This window comes from Anas platyrhynchos, chromosome 2 (assembly GCF_047663525.1).
Source record: "Anas platyrhynchos isolate ZD024472 breed Pekin duck chromosome 2, IASCAAS_PekinDuck_T2T, whole genome shotgun sequence".
Classification (NCBI taxonomy): Eukaryota; Metazoa; Chordata; class Aves; order Anseriformes; family Anatidae; genus Anas; species Anas platyrhynchos.
The window spans coordinates 55,220,364-55,241,910 of record NC_092588.1 but is presented as its reverse complement, the minus strand read 5'-3'; the positions used below and the strand labels follow the sequence as shown (position 1 = coordinate 55,241,910).

General features: G+C 40.1%; 1 protein-coding gene and 1 long non-coding RNA gene across 3 annotated transcripts in view; one reads left to right on the top strand and one right to left on the bottom strand.

Moving 5' to 3' along the window:
- Positions 1–14,916, bottom strand: part of TTC39C (tetratricopeptide repeat domain 39C) — a 35,346-nt gene extending 20,430 nt beyond the window's left edge. The window contains exons 1-4 of the mRNA XM_013095158.5: positions 14,596–14,916; positions 4,002–4,050; positions 2,345–2,473; positions 2,013–2,127 (exon numbers count right to left, since the gene is read on the bottom strand). Of these exons, the coding sequence (XP_012950612.2) occupies positions 2,013–2,127; positions 2,345–2,473; positions 4,002–4,050; positions 14,596–14,744 (442 nt within the window). The 5' untranslated portion in view covers positions 14,745–14,916. The remainder of the gene's footprint in view (positions 1–2,012; positions 2,128–2,344; positions 2,474–4,001; positions 4,051–14,595) is intronic.
- A 2,952-nt stretch (positions 14,917–17,868) lies between these two features.
- Positions 17,869–21,547, top strand: part of LOC106015492 (uncharacterized) — a 58,731-nt gene continuing 55,052 nt past the window's right edge. For both annotated transcript variants that reach the window (XR_011807597.1, XR_003495612.3), the window contains exons 1-2: positions 17,869–18,424; positions 19,058–19,261. This is a non-coding gene — a long non-coding RNA (uncharacterized lncRNA). The remainder of the gene's footprint in view (positions 18,425–19,057; positions 19,262–21,547) is intronic.

Sequence of the window (21,547 nt, the reverse complement as noted above, 5' to 3'; positions counted from 1 at the left end):
TGCAAAATTTATTATCTCAGTTGTAACAGAAGGGTTCTATCAATATGAACAGAAAGTATTAAAAAATTAATCCTGTAACGCGAGTTCCATATTAAAAGTGCTGTAAGAAAAAATGCAACCCCCTGCCATGATTCAGCTGCATCGTGAGGCTAATGTTACTCCAACTTCCAGCAATTAGGTCATCTTTTAAGATGTTTTGTGCAGCCAAAAAGCATGTGCTTCACAACAAGATGAATACTCCTACAACTCTGCCTAGCAATGCAGCAGACAAATAATAAGGGCAAAAAACACATCTTACTTATCCTATGGATCATGTTTCTGCTAATAGCTTTGAAAAAATACTGCGTTCTGGCCCATGAGTCAAGTAAAAGTGACTTGATGTGGAGAAAGGTATAGTTTGAGGCTTTTATTTTCACCAGTGTGCTGCCATTAAGAGTTCACTAGGACCACAACCTTAATGGATTTGCTATGCTATGATAAAATATTCTAACGTTGAAATAATGAAATTATGATTTTTGAACATAAACAAAAGAAGCCCTGTCACTGAACTGAGATTCAGCAGCAAGAACTTCTGAAAGTAGTTGTCAGGTCCATGATGACCTGACAAATCAAAGATAAAGGTAAATATCAAGAAAAGGTAGCGCAATATTGCTATTGGAAGCTAATTTAAGTGGCTGTATTACTAACTTTTTGTTGAACTATTTCTGTTACATCCATGAGGGTGGAGAGGAAAATCTAAAATGTGTTAGGCATATGAGAAAGCAGCTTGCATGTCATCATATGCTTCTTGTCAAACCATTCCACGATGAAAAACACAAGAAATTTTTCACTCAACTGCTGATCTGCCTCTCTGTTTGAAACGAGACTAGTTTCAATACTGTGGCTGCTATTTCTGTACAGAAACATCATCATCATAAAAAAAGATGTTTATGCATAATCAGAAAGATAATACACCCAGAATCCTAAAATAACAGAACAGTTTAGCTAAACGGTGTCACAATGGCAGTAACTAACAGTCACTGAGATGGCGTTTAGCCACTTGGATTTTAACCACAGATTTCAGGTTTATTTTTTACTCAGTAGAATAACCCAAATATATTGCATGGTCTGCAGTACTCTGCTACCCACTTCAGTTCTCTGAGCAGCAGAAAAGAAAGGGAACAGACACCACTCCGTTATAGTACCCAACCCAGTTACAAAGCTGCAGAATATATAATGAATAACTGTGAGGAGGAGGAGGGGGAGAACAAAAAAAGAAAAAAAGCAAGAACCCAGAACATCATCAAAACTAGTAAGAAAATCTTTCTGCAGCACTATACATTGATACAGCCGTCAAAAATATGCCCTGAACTACTTCTAGCTAGCACCTAACACATTCCTGATGCCCTGGCTTGGAAGAAACCAAATCTGCACATCACAGAAAGCAGTATGTCCTTGACTGAAGATCTTAGTGGTATTTTAAATAATTATATTAAATAATGTTATTTCCCTGATTTGTTTCAGCCGTTCAGCAGGGTTTTCACTGGTAGTTGTGGCTGCCACCTCTTCCAAGGTCCAAAAATGTAAGAGAACCTTAGAAATAGTTTTGCAGATGAGGCAAGGAAGTTTTTAATCAACAAGAAAGAAACTGAGCTCTTTGGCATGCAAGGACACACTTCAGTGGCCAGAGAATAAGAGCTGATTCAGCAGTTCAATCTTCTACACGCTTCACTTAAAATTACTTTCGCTGCCAGTTTGTCATCCAAGTTGTCACGAATGTAATGCATATGGGACTGTAATGCATATGGCCACCAAGATTTTCCCTGGTGGCCTGGGCCTCAGGTCTTTATAGCCTCTTTTATCTTGCAGGCCAAGGGAAGCACTTAGATGCTAAGCATCTTTGCACCAACTCCTCTTATGCTTCTACAGGAACATACACCATCCAACCACTTGCCACTTCAAGATCAACCTTTACTTCAAAGATATCATGCCAAAAAAAAACCACATCTAAACACATCTAAGCCACAGCACACCTGATAATTCTTGTTTTACAAATGAGAGCACAGCCAGGTAGACTTGACAGTCTGCTACAATTATTTGTCTTTGCAGTCGATCTATCATGGACAGAGTAGATTTTCGTCCATCAACCTGTTTGGAATACACAAACACAGAGCACAGAATTTTTAACAAAGGTTTTTAAGATGATAAAAAACAGCAGTCTCAAAGTGACAAATTTAATTGTTTAAACTCTACTGTCCTTCGCATATCAAAAACCATCTAACCAAAATACAAGCAGCACAGAAAGGAAGCTTCCAGAAATACTTATTCAATACATGATTACATGTTTTACAAATAATGTTCTTACATTCTTTTTAATTTTATTCTTGATTGTTTCAATGACTCCAGCTTCTTCACTCTCACAAAGTTTTTCTGTAGCCTTTAAGTCATCACATGCCAGCTGCATTTTCTCTTCTTCAAATGTCATCATGGCATTCTTCCAAAAAGAGAACACAGACTTGAGTAATAAAAATCAAGTATTTTTATTTCTACACAAGCAACGGGATGAGAAGTTTTCATTAAAACCTTGACAATAAAATTTTCTTTCTTTAAAACATATTAATGTACACACATATATCAATATATATACTTCTACATGGAAACAAACTATAGATTTGAGCATGCTTTCCCGAAATTTCGTGGCTCAGAACATAGTAACTAAGTCCCCTTCCCTTGTCTTAATAAAACTTCATATGCTGTCAAACTGAATACGCTATCACACTACGTTATATGGAAGAACAATTTATAAAAAGCTTTCAATTATTGTATGGCATGATTTACATCTGTGCAGATACTGCTTTTATAAAGCTCATCCACATAAATAATAGGCCTTCAAAGTCAGTAATAAATAACAATTATTGCATTGTAAGAAATAATCACAATTCCTACACAAGGTTGGCTTTTTTTCCTTCCTACAAAAGAAAACGTGCACCAGACCAACTATCACTGAACCAATCTAGAAAGAATTTTAAGGACAAGTAACTTCTTTTCTTAACGCTTTATTAAACAAAAGCTCTGAATGACATAGACACAGAGTGCTGCAGCTATGTTTAGAACAGTAGCTAAGCAAGATATTGTCAAGATCCACTAACGCTGCACTGCGATGTTACCCTGGTTCAATGCATCAGTTCAGATAACTGAGCCTGAGAGGTTCTCCCTCTTCCCTTCCTCCTCTCCCCTCCTTTCCATCCACTCAAAACCAGATCATATGGCACAATGTATTTTATTCCATACTGCAAAGTGTACAGACACTACAGAGAATTCAAATTAGTTTCGTTTACAACATATGTATTTCTGGAATACTATAATGAATTCTGTCTTTAAAACAAGTTGCTACCGTAGACAATTTCTGGTGCAACCGAACGTTAAGCAGTAATGTCAGAATAAGGATAGCCTATAACCAAAATCCAAATGTTTTCTAATGTACCTGCTCAGTTTTTAAAAGATATTCTCATTTTAATACAATTAAAAAAAAAAAAAGAAAAGCTTTCAACAGATTTTAATTTTATGACTCTTATTCTATGAGTCTATGACTCTTTAGCCAATATTCTCTGTTCTCATAAAGAAAGCTACATGACTGGACTGAATCAACTTTCACCCTGCAATATGAAGAAATTTTCAGTAGCAAAAGCTATCAGGGAAATGGTACTTGGGATTGTTATTTTAATACTACCTCTACTGCTCATTAAGGAGAGGGTTTTATTATGGCTCTTTTAATGGAGCACATAAATATTTCATGTTTGAGAAGCTGCATCGCGGAACCTTTTCTTTCTATTTAAACCACATGAGTAAACAAGTTTTTATATAACATAATGACTTGCTTTCTACCTACACTTAAGCTATAACTTGGAAAAAAATTAAGTCTCATAAAAAGAAATGGATTAGAGCATCCACCATTATGAACTCACGCATTCACATACAAACATGAACCACAAGAGATGTCTGCTCTGTTCCCATCTACTCACCAAGAAACTGACAAAACTGGCTCCAAAACTCATTAACGGGCTATGATTTCTGTAAAGAAAACAAAGCATCATTAACTACATTTGCATCTTTCCTGTAGTAAAGATCAATATTGCACTTCCTAATTTTAAATTATACTTCTATAAATAAATTCGGGGGCCAGAGGGAGGTTTGTATCAAGTTACAAACAACAACCGTGTTATTCTGCAAAATATAATGGAAATGTAAAGGCAAACTACATTTATACATGGGCAGATATATTCATTATTGTTACCAGGATTTGAATATATCCTTAAAAATAACTCCTTCAAGTATTAAGCTGTAGAATTTAAAGCACCTACTGCCATCAAAATACATTCAGTGCAGGTCAAAAAAAATAAAATAAAAGCTCCAGAAATTTGCTTGGATTTGATGATTTTGAAGGTCTTTTCCAACCTAAGTGATTCTAAATTTAAAAACCCACTAGTATTTCTCTTCTTCATATTCCATCACTACAATTTTGACCTAGCAGATGAATGTTAACTGATTCTATTAAGAGATACTTCTCCCCTCTTCCCATGAATCGTATCCTGATTTAAAAAATAAAAATAAAAATAAAATAATAATCACAGGCTACATAGCAAAAGGTTTTAGAAATAGGAAGTTCCTACAAGGCATATGGGTTTTGAGTTGATCTCTTTCAAGATCATATCTTCCTATAGTATGTACAATAGTTTTAAGATGATTGACTGTTTCGGAATAACCCTCCCAACAGAAGAGGTGAAGGAACTGCTAGATCAAAACACGTAGACAGCCCCAATGTTGGAAAGTCACAAGACAGGTTTCAAGCTCCATGACTCCTGCCATCACATAAACCACAAGGCTCTGTCAGACAGAAGGCACTCAAAAAAATAATAATTAAAAAAAAAAAAAACTTAATGATCTCAGCAGTACCACTGAAGCATAACATTCAACGGTGGACCGTCAGTTTATGTGCCCATATATCACTACAATAGGCTAGAGAACAGATAGGACAGGGACTGATAGGATAGCTAAGGATAAAATACGCACAATGCTCTAGAATAAGAGAATATTTACAAACACCAACTGCTATTCCAGTATTTAAGGAGCGGTAAGCTTGAGTCGACAGGCATGTCCGAAAATGCAGTCAAGAGCAAGAATAAAAGAGAAAAACTGAGAAGATGGGTAATGATAGATCTGAACAACCCTGCCCTTTTTATCTAACTGCTCAGCTCTGGATATGCCTATCCATTTAAGACCAGCATAACTTTCGCCACATCTTTTAATTACTTTTTCAAAAGAAAAGCAGCTCAGGTGTTCTGCTCCTTGCTGCCAGGCCAACCAGAAGGGCTGCCTGCAAATGCCTCGGCTATTATTCACCCTCTGGACTGCTCTCTAGCACCAGCTGCATCACGAAAAGCGGCAGAAATGAGCTGCACAAGCGACATTTGCTGCCTCGGGCACTTTGGACACGAAGGTTTGCTGTGGAGGCTACGTGCCCGTCTCCTAACCCACTTTGCAGCTCACACAGACCGTGGTGCTCAGCCCCATCCCTCTGCTGCAGGGCACCGATCCTCCAGGACACGTTTCCAGGGCACGGCTCCTGCATCTTCAACACCACGCACCTAGAGGTGATGAAAGGATCATCACAACACACGTGTACGCTTATGTCCTGAGGTACAAAGCCACACTTACGTCACACATTCAAGAAAGCTCAAAAATAAACCAATTGTTTCATTTTCGGGCTTCCTTAGACCTGCACTGCCTGGGGAGGCAAGAAGGAAGGCAAGCTTGGTATGTATATATATGTCTTCATATACATCCATATATTTATTATTATTATTATCACAATGAGATGTCAGAGTCCTTATTCAGCATCTGTAGACAATGAATATTTCATACTGAAAACCATTCAGAACAGGATTTTTTTCCAGATTGTTTATCAGCGTGAATTAAAAGCAGTCAACCACAACAGCCTTCCAAAAAGAGGGGAAAATAAAAGAAAAACGCGTGACATAAATAGCTAATTAGGTTTGCACTTTTCATTACAAGCCCTGGAATGCACTGCTCGAATATTAAGCTCGCATCCACGCTGAAAATCTGCCTTTGCTATTAGGCACGGCTCTGGAGAGGGCATCAAATGGAGTAATTCAAATCCAAGCAGCTGAACACCTGGAGAAAAACTACCTGTAGGTTTGGTTTTACGCTCTTAATAAATCTTTGTACAGCAAGACCAAGGTTTTGAGGGTTTGTTGACTTTTTTTTTTTTTTTTTAAGCACGTAGAAGCCGATCAGATATGCTCAGCAGCACACATTTGGCTCTCAGAAGAAAGTAGCCTCCGCACATTCCTTAGGGCTTGGCAAGGAATACACGAATCTTTCCAGCAGAGCATAAATGAAAATTAAACATTGTGGAATTACAGACCAAATAGTAAAATTGTTGCCTGTGAAAATATTTTAAATTCGAGCCCGTTATTCATTTTCTATGAATATTTATAAACACAGATCCTTCTGTTGCAGAAATAGTTACTGACACTTTAAAAGCTTGAAATAAAACAGTTTTAGATGTAAAGTGATCCCCTATCCATGGGAGCAATAGTGTCACACAGAGCAGTGTGGACAAGGGCCACATTTAGGGGCAAAGCCATTAAAACAGAACAAACAGTAAGATACTGGAGAATAAAACAGCGTGATCTCTTATTCAGCAGCTCAATACATACACTACTTCAGGCACGCTGAGCAAACATCTTGAAAAAAATCATTTTCCTTCAGGACTTCAGAACCTGTTCTTTAGAGTGTATATGTATACATGGAGGGATCAGTATTTAAAGATGCATTTTGAAAGCCTTTGTAATTTTTGTTTGGTGTATTTTAACACTACAGTGGTCCGATGGCTACTTACAGTCAAGTCAGCTGCTTTTCCAAGATGACAAAAGATACTGATGTGTTTATAACAATTAATAAAAAATACTTAGAATAGATAAATCTTCAAGTATAGCTGTTTAAGTAAAATTGAGAAGTTTTTCTCGCAGCTCGCTTCGTGTACAATTCTTCCCCAATGCTTCTGCCATATTCCTGCCCAGCCACTGGGCAGAAACCGTAGTCGCAGCTTCATGCAAAATCATTTGGAAATGTTAATTCAGCATCTTCAGGGTGTTTTCAACAACCGTGCTTAGTGCTCAATCGTCACAAATGTTTTGTTGAAGGACAAATTCTTCAACAGCTTAGGATTATCTTCTCCTGGAGGGTTAGGAACGAGTTTGTAATGGCACCGTACAGCCACAGCAACCACTAACACATGACTAATGATGACAGTAAGTTTCTGAGAAGCGCGCGCTTCCAAGAAAATAACCCTCAGCTCAAAATCTTTATCAATGCGTGCTGCAGTGACCTTCAGCAGCAGACGCGATTTTACGTCTTTTGTCCAAACCCCAAAGCTGTTAAGATTTAGAAGAGGAAGCACTTGAGATAACACTGACAGCAAAACACCAGCCACGCTGACACCGTCTGAGTTATACAGCTGGATACAAGCAAATGCCAGGACATCATCACACTACTCAAGTTGCCTTCCCCACTGGAGGCAGCAATCACCTCCATCGAGTGAAGAGAAGTCCCTGGGCAACCAGTGGCCCTGCCTGAGCAGGAGGGTTGGACGAGATGACCTCCAGAGTTATCCTGTGATTCTCCACCTACCTCAAAGTACCTCCCAATGACGACCTCAAACTATTTCTAAGTACCTTCCATGCCATAGTACAACTTTTGGGAGTCCCAAGTGAGGTTAACATATTTAAATTCACCCCAATTTGGAAGAGCATTTAAGCTCAAGGCTCATATCACCAACCTGCCAAAGCACTGCTCTCAAAAACTTCAGCATAAACACGATAAGCAGCAGTATGAGCAACTCCAAACCACTAAGACCTTAAAATATTAAATCCCCCTCTGCCACAATACTTTTGTTCTTACCTGTGCCAGCATCCAAGTGTTTACTCAGGAGCCACCTGCACAGGGCAAACACTTTGCTTCTGGAACCAGCTGTGCTTATATCCATCACCTGGCTCAGCTTTGGCACCTGGTTAAATACTGTGTGACCATTTATTTCAACAAGGCCTTCTGCAAAGGCAATATTGGTCTTTGTAGCTACGCACCCACTCCACTGACATTTGAGCATCATAAAATCTTAATGATGGCTGTCACTGAGCTGGACGTTATCATTATTTTCTCTGAACATTTAAATGACATCACGTTATTTAAACATGTCATGGCCATATGGCCGTTCAGATGACAAAACGTGTAGCTGCCCTGGGAATGAACCAAATAAATAGCAATTAGCAAAGCTGGCTTTAATTTACTAACTACTAATTCAAGAAAAATTCACTTTCATCACACTTTAGGGTTAAGAGAGATGCTACACAAAAAAAGTCCATAGCAAAATGCATGTTATTAAATGCCCTAAATATTTTACGTAATTGATTGCTTTTCTCCAGCTCTGAAAAGAGCTGAAGTACCCAAGCATTTTTAAAGGGCTGAAGCAGGGTAGATATACCCATCTCTTTTCAAGGCATAAGCGTCTGGAAGATCAAGTCTATGCAATTTATGAGATGAATATAAAGCAAATAATACCAGATAAAGAGCAAACGCTACTTCAGCACTGAGAAGATATTGTTCCCTTAAATCCCACACGTGCATTCAGCAGTAGGGATTAAAAAGTCCAGTCATACAAAGAAATAATTGAGATAACGTACTGATGCTGGGTGTTTGGTGCGTTGTGATACTTCAGCAGATGCTGATCAAATGACAGGTAGGCTCTTTCATTGCTCTTATCACCGTTTGGGTTGTAAGCATTGGTATTACGGCTAAATTCCCACCTTGGCTTTCTGTGAATACTAGCAACTAAAATCCGAAGCTTTTCCTTTAGCATAGAGGCACCAACATCAATACTACAACACCAACCCTTTTTCTTTCCTCCACGTGTTACCATACTGGGAAAATTGCTGAGTTTTCTACACAGAAAGGAGTGGCAAGTGAAGAGAGAAGGAGCCATAGCTTGGATGTACTTTTTGAGCAGATAATTCAACAGATACTATAACTACTTTTTTTTTTTTACATTGAAATAAAAATTAGAAGCAAAATGTGACGTACTACAGAAATTCGGAAATATCTTTGAATATTGTATCACCCTTATTCTCTCCAGATGCATTTTGTAAAATAATGTTTGAACTTTACCTGTCAAACTATGGCCCAGAAGATACTTTTATAACTAAAAAGTGTGTGCTATTAACACTATTTTTACAAAATATCACAATAAAAGCTGCTAGACACAAAATCAAGTTGGTATGTACAGCAAAACTTAAGTCTGCCGAGGTAGATCTTTTTTCCAGCTATATAAAGTGTTGTTATATGAGGCAATGCTTCTCCCAACAAATCTCAGGTCAGTCACCTCATTTTGTGGCGTATCCTTAAGATGCCAATTTGCCGATTCCCCTTCAGAAGAAAGGTGCTCGCCGTGCCCCTTCTTCACGCGTGATGATAACATTCAGAAGTGTTAAGCTTCTGCTTAATAAGACTGAGATAAATGAGAAAAGAGGGCTGTACTAAAAATAATCAGAATTGAAGCACATCAAAAGAAAAATCAATTATTTCCCAGTATTTTCTTTTTTGTCAACATCTATTTCCATGATAATATTTCACTTCAGCATATATCAGCTTCCAAAGCTACTATAGTCGAGCTCAGGTTTATATTTAAGCACTATATTATAATTAACCCACCAGAATAACCCCTGGCTTTTCTAGGCACTGCGGCTTCAGCCACGACCTGCTAAGAAATCCAGCCATCACGCACATGGGGATGCTCAAGATGGAACAAAACAAATCGTTTTCTTCCAAAGTGGGAGAGCAAAGCATAATGAAAAATTAAGCATCATGCAAGTTCATAGACAAATATAGAAGCAGCTAATGAATATTTTAAAACAAGCAGAAGCACAGCATACGCAAAAAGGTAAGGAATTCACTGCAAAAACATACAGATCTTCTGGTCATTACACCAAAAATTGTTTTAGAAGAGATTCCAGAAATGATTTGTGTGACTACAAAGGGTAGATCTTTATACAAGAAAACGTTGAAGCCAACACTGGTATGTGAACTAGCTAATGCAACATAAGGGGCATGAAAGAATTACAGCATTAAGATTGGTTGAGAACTACAAACATCAGATTTAGGTTTAGCTTGCATTTCATAATTAGGATAACATTTTTTTTTCCCAAATTTTAAATGACATCTAAAGATATATTTCCACTTCCAGTAGAAATATCCAACCAAAAGAAAAATTCAGGAATACAAAAAGAATGATTCTGTGGCCCTGTCCTATCCATTTTTTTCCACCTAATTTGTTTGGTCATTCTGTAAATTAATGAGTTGCTGTTTTGCTCTAACTCAGGCTGTTAAGCCTGGACGTACACGAACGTTAAATCACTGGGAATTATGAGAAGCATTTTAAAATTCCACATTTGTTTTGAAAAGTAGTTACAGAGCTGAGAGACAAGCTAATTTTATTAACTCACTTGTACCAATTGTCCAGCTACACGTGCTTAATCTGTAAGAATCAGAGACTCCAAAATCTTTTTCCACTAGGTAGGTTCAACCAACCTGACCCGAATTCCTTTCGAGGACAAACTATAGCAGCTTAAGTGACATCAATCACATCACTTCTTAGCGTCTCTGATCCAAGCCATCACAACAGCCTGAAATAATTCATCAGGACAGTAGACCAAAGAGTGGTTATACTAGCAAGAGCACAGATTCCTTGTGCTACCCATCTTTTGCAAAGTTAGCGTCTTGGGTTTTAAAATAAGATCCACCTACTACACCTCTTCTGCAGTCTCCACCAGATCTGCCTTCTTCTCAGGTTTTCATGTAGCTTTCTGTCATCTTCCCATGAACTTCAAGCCACCAGTTTTTTCTCTGTAAGGCACACGGGTCTGTTCCCTCCCTCCACCCTTTTTACCACTTGTTTTGGCAACACCACCCGTTGCCACTCTGAAGGCCACAGAGCTGTCACATTCAACGTGGTCATCTCCACGCCTCCACGTCTGCAGGTTTAAAACGCACAACACGAAGGTTTTTCTAACCCAACCACAACGTGAGAAAACCAATCCTAGTTTTATGCCCCTTGTTTACTACAATGCACTCTGGCTGACCTCAAGAAATGACACGGTACCTCGTTAAGGTACACGTTGCTGAAAATGGCTTCCCCCACACAGAGCCCTTTTTCTGTCGCCCTCACGAACGACAGCTCCCAGGGTTGCTATCAGGGCACTCGTGACTGGTTTTCATGTTGTCAGTCAAGATGCCATCATCCTTCCCCAAGTGACTGACCTCGGCACCCGCCCTTATCTTTAGAGAAGCTGCTGAAATCTCCACAGGCTCGTTCCACTTTTGCCCTTCAGGTTTCTTTTGTAACACATGTTTCAACAACAGCTACCCCATATCCTACCTGCTGATCGGTGCTGGCTTAACTGCACCTTGTATTCCCATTATCTGTTTTCATCTCTTGTCTTTGGATCAAAACTATTTTGAGCCATGTGTTTTACCTTGGTAACGTTAGTTTCAAGCACCTCTCACAATGGAATTTCTGGTCATTGCTGAAGGTTGTGTGGCTGTCAGTAAGCCGACCACAAAGCATCATTTTAAAAAATCCACCATTTCAACATATACGTGCTGAGTATTTCTCTCATTTTCCACTTCATTCCTTCCATTTTTCTTCATGTTCTCCTTTACCACAACAGGTCACAAAGTGTGTTTTCCTACCCCAGTCCCATTCTTTAAACCCGTACGCATTTTGTCGTAGAATCATGTTTCCTTTCCTGTTTTTTGTCCTCATTTTCTTCTTCTGAGAAGACCTTATCATATACTTATCCACCTTGCACCATTTCTCCTTCTATTTACACACAGGTTGAAAGCTTTCCTAAGCCTTCTCAGAAGCAAGAGTCGCTCATGCAAGAAGACAAAAGGTTCTGCAGTCGGAGACAGAAGGCTGCTGGATTTATAATATCGCTAATCTTATGCTTTACGCTGTGAGTCAAGATCCAGCTAAAAGGCTTCTGATTATATTTGACACAATCCTCTCTCCTCTTAGCTGAAGGAAGTTTTTAAACCATTTTTGAATTGCAAATGCACCTAAAAAAGCGAAGAATCAGCAAAAATAAATGCTTTTTGACAGTTTCTTCCTTTCTGAAGCGTTGAGGAATCCACAAAGCCAGAAAACAGAAAGAAAAACTCCCTGCCAGCTTTCTTGCCAGCGTGGCCCACCAAAACGCCATCCCACAGGCTGACTGCAGGCTCCATCCCCAGTGGCTTTGTCCTTGGTCAACCTTCACGTCTCTTGCAACTTTCACAGGCTCAAACTTAACCCGATCACAACTCGGATGCCATCAGTACTGTCCAAACTGAATAGAAATTGAACAGAAAGGTTAATACCTGGCAACTTCAGCTATCGACTGGCACTGCGGTGACCTGACAAAGCTGCGAGCACTGAAGGCAGTGCTGCTGTCTGTTGCGGGTTTATGAAAATATTTGTTTACTTTTGACTGATGTTCAGATGGGTCTCGCTACTAGCAGGTGGGGAATTGAGATTTCCTGAAAACAGCTCACAAAAAACCTTATGCAGATGCTTTTTCAAACCCTGTTACCTTCTGTCAAGTATAATTCAACAAAAATACAAGTCACAATCTACTTCTGACAAAAGATTAATGGCTTTGCAGTGGCCATCAGCGCAGCTCCAACTACATGTTGCATCTGTCACAAGAGACACGTTCATCTTCTTTAGTTTCTAAATCAATACATATCAGTTGTAAACACCAAAAACCAAAATATTTTCTTAACTATGCCTCTGCATGACAGGGAAACATTGATTCTGTAAACAAACAACCCGAAGTACCACCACTCTTCAAAGGCACAACTTCACTGTTGCAGTAAAACAAAAACCAGCTGCAATTTCTACCTGTGTTGCATCAAGGCCTGCATTACAACCAGTTTTCAGATTTGGGGTTTGGACAGCTTTCTGCACGATCTGAAGACGTAGAGGAGCAAAGAAACCAGATTTAGCCCATTCAAACAACAGCTGTCCTTAGGCTCCTCAAGGTTGTCTGCCCACTGTCCCATGGCAGCATCGATCGGAATTGATTTTTCACAAGATCGTTCAGGTGGCAAGTGAAGGAGTAACGAAAGCAATAGTGAAATAAGTAATAAAAAGCAGAAGCAAAAATAGTAGTTTCTAGGGAACGATTTTAACTGTTCAAATGATGTGGCTAACGGAACTGAAGTTTTGCTGTGTAATTGAGTTTCCAAATAAATAACCTCATCGGGTCTTGAAGAGTTTCCAAAAGACATTTTTTTCCACTCCTCCCTTCACTTCTAAGAGTCATTTGATAACTGTTAACCTTCTGAAACGGAGCTAAACTATCTGCAAAGACAGTAGTCTGTAATAAATGCTTTCAATAACAAAGGTCACTAGAAAAAGAGACAACACGCACGTCGAGTTAAGCTCAAAAAGCTGCACTTCTTCACACAGCTTTGAGCTCTAATGCTGCACATGACAGCCATTCATACTAAACTGCGGAGAGCTCCCAAAAGCTGCTCACTCAGCCTACTAGTCCCATTTAGGATGGGTTCTACTTCATAAGCTCGAGCACACACCAACAAAACCATACTCACTTAAGGGCATATGCAAATAAACATATAACAGCATTACTTCAGTCCTACAAGACTTAAAAGATGCATCCAAAACCAAGTACTGGACTGAGAGCTGTTGACAAAAGTGAACTTCCCCACGTCACCAAAATCCGAATTCACAGGACATTAAGCACACTTTGCTGCATTTTCTTTCCTGCCTGTACATGAAATTGCAGCACACACCTCACCTGCAATTTAATACAGGCCTGCTGGTTCTCAGCAAGTGGATCCCTGCTACAATTTCGGGATCAGGCAGGCAGGGCTAGAGATTTTCACAGTCACTTAAAAACCAAGGCAGTGATTATTAATGTATGAATGGTAAAACCACTTAATCTTACGAAGGAATTCCTATTTACTCTCTGCGGCTAGCGTTTAAAGGCCAAGATCAAACAGTACCCTCAACATAAAGGCACCTCTGGATAAAAATCAAACACAGAAGTCTGGACCTGAAAAAAAAGATAAGCTTCTGCACTTATGAAGTAAGATTTATATAGGTAAGAAAAGGAACAATTTGTAGAGCATATTCATTCCTCCTCTGTAGGGAGCACTAAATAGCACTTTGAAAGCAGGAATTTGAACAATTTTACTCCCTGGCATTACTCTGCAATGTAAAAGCATAACGTATTTAGGTAGTCCTAGGCTAATTCCAGATTCACGTTGGTGAGACCACCACAGCTCAGCCACAAAATGGGAGAGGAGACGGGGCTGTGCCCACACCGCTCCCACAGGGCGCCCACCCCCCGCCAGGAGGGCTCACAAAAGGCACCCCACAGCCTGCACACCGCCACCGCGACCCGGCAGGGTAGCCCCAAGCCCCGTCAGAGGGCGGTCAGAAGATGGCAGCCGGCGGCAGGTGCCCGCCGCCCCTACCGGTGCTGCTTGAAGAGGCGGTCGGACTCGCGGAAGCCGTTGTTCAGCAGCAGGTTGATGCCGGCCAGCGCCAGCTCCGCGTCCTCCACGGGCAGCGGCGAGTCCCCGTCCTCCCGCCCAGGCGGCGGGGGCTGCTCCGAGCCGGCCATGGCGATGAGGAGAAGGAAGAGGAAGGAGGAGGAAGAGGAGAAGGAGGAGGAGGAGGGAGCGGCTCCCCCTGCCCCTCAGGGGTACAACGGAGGCGCCGGGTGCCCGCGGCCGGGCCCCGTCCCCACAGCCGCCCGCCCGCCCTCAGCAGCGGCGCAGGCGCTGAGGCGGCCACGCATGCGCGGGGCGGGCTGGGAGTTCGTACCTCAAGCTCTAATTGTTATTATTTTTTGTTATTATTTTATTTTTTTCCTTTCTTTTCTCCTCAGTCTGCGTGGGGTCTTGCGTCATTTCACATCACCACGCCGGGGTGTGCAGCGCGAGTGTGTGCCCGCTGCCCTCCCTCCCTCCCAGCAGCCAAGCGACTGGGGCTGTGCACAAAGCCCGCTGTTTCTTTTCTTTCTAGCAGAAAAAATAAATAAATAAAAAATAAAATTATGTTTTCCATCTCGGTCTTAGCTGATGGCAGAGCTCACTCCTGCAGAGACCGGAGCCGCTTATTTCTAGAGCAGGGACTTGGTGACTTCCACAGTGCAAGCCCAGCAGGGTCTAAAAACCCGTGTTTACGCCCTGCCCCTCAACACCTCTATTAACTATAACGTGAATTTGTCTGTGAAACAGACAGTGTTTTCCAAGTCCTGTTGGGATACAGCCCGGTCTCGCTTCTTGTTCCAAACACTGGATATATGAGAAAGTACGCTTGCATAAATGTACCCATTCTGAGCAAACAGCTGGGTATTGCAGTCTGAAAATACACCCACAATGTTTTCACCCCCACCCCACCCAACCCCCTTTTGAAGGAAGAGGTTTTATTTGTTGTGCTTAAATTTGGGTAGAGACAGAGGCTATTACAATCTGGTCTGGTTTCCTGTCAGCTAGGGCAGTGCCACAGATGCTCTTGTGAAAATTTAAGGATCACTTTTTTTTTTTTTTTTTTTTTTTTTTCCCTCAAAAAGAATGGGACCACAGTCTGCTTTTAGAACCAGCCCCTCTTCCCCATCTAGAAAAAAAAATCCATCTTCCTGTGAATCAAGGAGCAATATTTCCATAGTATATGTCCTACAGGAATAGCTACCACCACCTAGGGAAATACTCTGTAGCAAAAACATCTTGAAACAATTCTCTTTGAAAAGCAAGGATCATCTGATGCTGGCAGCCTTCTCAAATCTGCCAGGTATGGATCAGATGCTTTTGCTGATTCCCAGTCCCTCTGTCTTACCCAGCAAAGCCTGATACTCAGGTGGATGTTTAAAGAGAGTGCGCCTTCTGTTACAGTGCACATCTCCAAAACAGCGTGATCTGCAGAGTCTCTGAATCTTCAGGGACTTTTAGGAAGTCAGTGCAGACGGAACTACATGTTCTCCAACGTACTCACTGCTTTACATGTGAAATTTGGACTCCACAAATTCAAACAGCCTCAAAAAAAAGGAAGTTGCAGCTTGCAGTAGCACCGCCTTTATTCTGTTTCAGTTGTGTTCAGCACACTGCCTTCCAGATAACCTTATAGCAATAATTTTTTATTATTATTATTTTTTTTTATCACCCATGCAGGTTTCTGTGGGCAGGAGTTCATGGTGAAGTGGTTTATATTACAATTTCTCTTAGCCATATGTAACCAATTTGATCAAGAGGCAATGAATCATGGATTCCTTGAGAACTAGGGACAGCGAAGGCAAACTCCTACCTCTGAGTACCAGTGAAGAGCCAAGTCCTTTGTGAAACACCTACTCCTTTTCCAAAGCTAGACTCTGTTTCCTAGCCCCTGTGGTTGGATAACAGTGTAGCAGGGCTGTGTGCTCTCTACAGCTTTTTGGCCCCGTGTATAAGGAGCTAGAATTCTTGGAGGTCTTCTTTCTAGCTCCCTTTTTCTCCAGGTTCTGCTCAGGGCTGGTACTGACGATCTGTTTTCTGTAACAAATGCTTTTACAGCTCTCCGGTAGCTAGTTATTAATTTTGAAACACAAGGCGTGAATAGCTAAATCAAGTCTCCAGATACATGGCTATAAATCTGTGGAAAAAACTTGGCAGAGCAAATCTGCACTTCAGCTGCTCAAGTAGGAAAATAACACATTTGAGCACCAGTAATGAAGCAGCATGACACCTGCAGTTTGCCTCCAACAGCTTAGCAGCAGCAGTTTTACAGTGCCCATAGTTATGCACTGCATCAGAGCTGCCTTCTTTCGGAAGAACTTGATCAGAAATCAGCAGGGCTGTAAGTTTCCCTGTCTGCACGTAAGGGCAGATGAGGTCTTGTGATGGGTCACTCTTTGTTTGATTTAAATGGAGGATGTGGTATTGCTGATTCAGCCTACTAAATATGGTTGAGGAGTGAGGAAACAAAGTGAACAGAGCTATGTGAATGACTTGTGATGGCTAATCTGAGCTAGTATGTACTTCTCATTTCACCAACACTCTGGACATCTTTCTTGTTATATATACATATATATATTTAATTCCTGAGAGCACACTATCATGCTGCTATTATCTTTCTTGTGAAAAGAAATTGAGGAAACTGGTTTGTAATTAACTAACTCAAGGCCAATAAAGTAAGTTACTGATGGGGAGCAAGAATTGTAATTTACATAAATCAAAGGGCCTAAAATTTCCAAGACTTTACTCTGGTTTCCCAGCAGTTGTTAAAATGATAAAAGACAAAGTGGCTACAATATTTGCATCCTGTAAGAGACTGAATGGTGGTGTTTTTACAGCTGTTTTGCAGGACACTGCTGTCATACTTTGATATAGTCTGTACCTTTGAATGCTGAATTGTTCTTCCCTTTGACAAGCTTTCCAAGCTTCTGCCCTGCCTTTGTGCTTCTGAGAGGGAAAAGTCCTGCAGTTGTCATCCTCACAAAGTCCCTGAGTCAGTATTTCTTTTTCATTGGTAATTTTCCTCTGTAAGTCTAATAGGAATTTAGCTCTATTATAACCTCCATGAGCTACAGAGAATGGTAAAAATGATAGCAGGAGAGATTTAAAAAACAAACAAACAACAACAATAAAAACATATTGATTTAGCTAAAGGCTTGGAGAGAAGGAATTAAAAACAATAAAAGACCTTATTCTTATTTTTTGAGTATAATTTCTTTACTCTGTAAATTAGGTTCCAGTTGTCCCTAGGTCCCTTTCTGCTGTGTCTGGATGAGGCAATCTAACCCCTTGCTTCTGCCTCAGAGTGCCCTAAATCTGATTTTGATGGGTTTCTTTTTACCTATTTTGTTCCAAAATTCTACCTCTGTCTTGGAATACCTTAATAAGCCTGGTGCAATTTGGACTTCTTAAGATGGAGATGAAATTTCAGCAGTGGATTTAGAATATTTGATCACCAGCAATTAAGTTAGCGTCACTGCTCATTTAAGTAAAAAGAAGTAAAATCCTTCAGAATTGAATTAACTTTCTTTCCTGTGTTGCAGAAAGCCTGACTGTATTTGGAAACCCCAGTAAAGATCCTGGCAATGTCTCCCACATTTTTCCAAGTTCAGATGCAAGCCTGCAGAGTCAGGTGTTGTAATTTTGAATTCCTTTCACGGACTTGCCATTCTGGTTAAATACCAGGTGCAGCCCCGTTGTATGTTACGCAGGGGTGTAAGAATCCAGGACGGAGCTCTCTGTTCCTCACCAGCTGTCAGAGGGACGTGCCCTGTGTCAGTGACTGCCAGTAACAGCGAGTGAATGCATAAATGTAAGTATCCTCCCTTCCTGAATATATTGTATTTTGAAGGAAAAAAAAAAAAAAAAAGCCTAAATTCACAAGTACATTTCTAAGGAAATGTACATCATAAATAGCTAAAGCCACTTATTCTTGCGCTTTGTGCCTCGTAATGTACCAGTGACTCTTGCAACAATGAAGGTGCCTGCCTATTGTGTCTTATCACTTAAACATTAATGAATGGTGAGCTCTACATCTGTTATCATCATGTGTGTTCCATGCGGCACAGCAACTAAGCGGTATTACAAAACTAAGCTAATCTTCAGAGCTGGCTCTTCACATTTTCCTGTTAATATGCATTGTCATTTTAAGGGCTACACCCTGCCTCAGGACAGGCACGTGTGTTGAAATAACTATCCTCTTCTGTCAATAGACAGGGACTATGCATACACATTGTGGGAAAACAAAACACATTTCGTGAGCCTCTTCATCCAAAGTCTTCCAAGGGTACTGAAACTGAGTCTTTTGACTCTTTCCTCTGATTAAAGAGCTTTACAGTAATAACAACTGGAAGAATAACCTACACTTGTGGCAGTGGACTTTAGTTCAGAGTCTACCTCTCCTCCCTCTCACAAGCTTTCTGTTTTCTTTGCTTATTTTTCACAGGTAGCCTTTCCTGTACGGAGAGCTATTGGTTGGAAAGTGATTGATTCCTCTGTCCTGGTCTCTTGAGCATTCATTTGCAGCTGCTCTTTTCTGTTTCCTCGGTATTTCCAGTCTGTAGCTGTGGCTTCTCTACACAGACAAACCATGGGGATGGCTGGGGCCAAGCAGGTGAAGTTCCTGTAAAGTCTAAAGGGAAAGTGAAAGGTGAGACAGAGCAAGTAAAACAATTTCTAAGTATTCTTACCTGGTGCTGATCTCTCCCAATGGCTTTTTAAAATATTTTGGTTATATTTAATAATGTTTGGTTTTATCTACACATATAATTGCTCTGGACCCAGTATACACTCAGTCACATAATGGGATAAATTCACAGGCAGAGACACAGTTATTTTTACTTAGGCATATGAAGGTGTGTAATTTTTGCTATATAAAGCATGCTAAATGACACAGCACTTCGGTGGTGGTGGTTTGTTGTGTTTTTTTTTTTTTTTTCTTCAGAACTTGCTAATGGCCAAACATATGCACACAGAGTTTCAGAGAAAACAAAGCAATGCAAAACTATTAAAGACTAGCAGCTGCTCTGCTCAGGCGGCAGCCACATGCTGGCCTGCTCAATGAAAATTAATTGGAAAAGCTTCCACACAAAACAATCATCATCCTACTTGAATTTTTAAGAGCCAATTTAGGATGTTTTACTTTTAGAAGAATAATTTCTTGCAGAGGTCATTTGATTGCAAAAATACGTGCTTAACCTAATTGTATGGCCAGTGAGTGTGAAATGCAAAGCAAGAAGTGATTGCCAGAACTGAGCTAGTTCTAGTCCTGTCCTTTCTGGGGAGTCAGGATGAATTCCTCTAAATCATAACTGACAACTCTTTGCCTAAATGTCCTTAAAATATTTTCACTATGGAAAGTCTGCAAATTTCCCACTTTTTCTTGTTTCAGCAAGCAGTGAAAACAATTGATTGCATCTTAGTTACAGAAAGAGATGGATAACAGCAAATTGAAACCAGTGAGCTCAATGACTTCGTGTGTGAGGGAGTGAGGTAGGCCGTCTTGCCCAAACAGGAATATATAAACACTATTTGTCCCAAATAATACACTTGTTTTTATCCTATGGGATCTTGTTTGGGTCCCTGTTAACAGTTCACATTGTAGAACAAATAACAACCCATCAATCCCATTTACTTTGACCTTTCAGAAGCAGGCCGTATATTTTAAATACTCTTACTGATCTGCTTTGGAGATTCCCCCTAGTTTTCCTCTTTTTTTTTTTTTCCTACTTTTTTTTTTTTCTTGGTGTGTGCATGAAGCCATTTTGAAGACCTCATGCATTTGAGAAGGATTTATCTCTATATATTAATCTGTATATGCATATACATTTTTAACTATACGTATATTATTATAGTATTCATGAACAAACCGTTTGCCCAGTTACTGAGGATGTGCCTTTGTACTTCCAAGCTTATGATGAACAGTGAGTAGTCAGCAAGGCCACAGATAACCTGTGGCAAACATAACAGCTTTAGTAGACACCCTTCATGTTAGTGCTCCCTCCTGGTCCTCATAATTTAAAATAATCAGAAACCCTTGTAGATTGGTGTATATTTAAATGTTTAGAATGGGATAAATATAATATCTTGCTAAGGTATATTTTCCTTTTACTAGTTTAGCAGTAAATATTTTCTTGCAGGTGTCATGCAGCTTGATGCATAATGCCGTTTGAAATGAGATTATGTAAAGATTACTCGTCAGAAACATTCTTACTTTTCTACCTTCATTTGGAACTTTTGGCATTGTATATATTTTATATGCAGCATTTTAATACTTTTCACTAGCTTATTCCTCTAGAAAAATAGATTGTCCAGTACTGGATTACAGAGGTTTTATTTTGGCCATGTTTGTCTTAAGGTTTGTTCTTCAGTTTTGAAACCTGCATTCCTTGTACCTCATCTTTCTGAGAGTGGGAAATATTTTGTTAAAAATTCTAGTGACAAAAAAAAAATCAGTAGACCCCATTGACAGGCTTTTTGTGACACAAAACACGGGATTATGTAGACGGTTTGCTATTTCTGATGTCCAGGTTAATTGTCTGGGTCTCTTTCATGAAAGGTAGTCACAACTGCAATGACCAGTACTTGAAGTAAAGAGAAAGGAAGGCATGAAAGAGAGAAGGGCTGCTGTTTGGGTGTGAAAGGCACCAAGAGCTCAACTTGAGAAGGAGAGGAAGGCTCGAATCAGCTGTGGTAAAACCATGAATCTCCTGACATTAGCAAAAGTTGCAAGCAGTAATTTCCACACATATGTCCTTGTCCCATTTTCAGTTTCTTGTTGATGTAGGTTTGTAGGTGTACAATAAATCTGCACCTGTCTGTGCATTGACATTGGTGGCTATGCTACACCACAGCATTCAGCAGTCTACAACCACCTCAGACTAAAGCATCTTGACTTTCTATAAGAAAGAGAATAGACCACACAAATTGTTTTTGT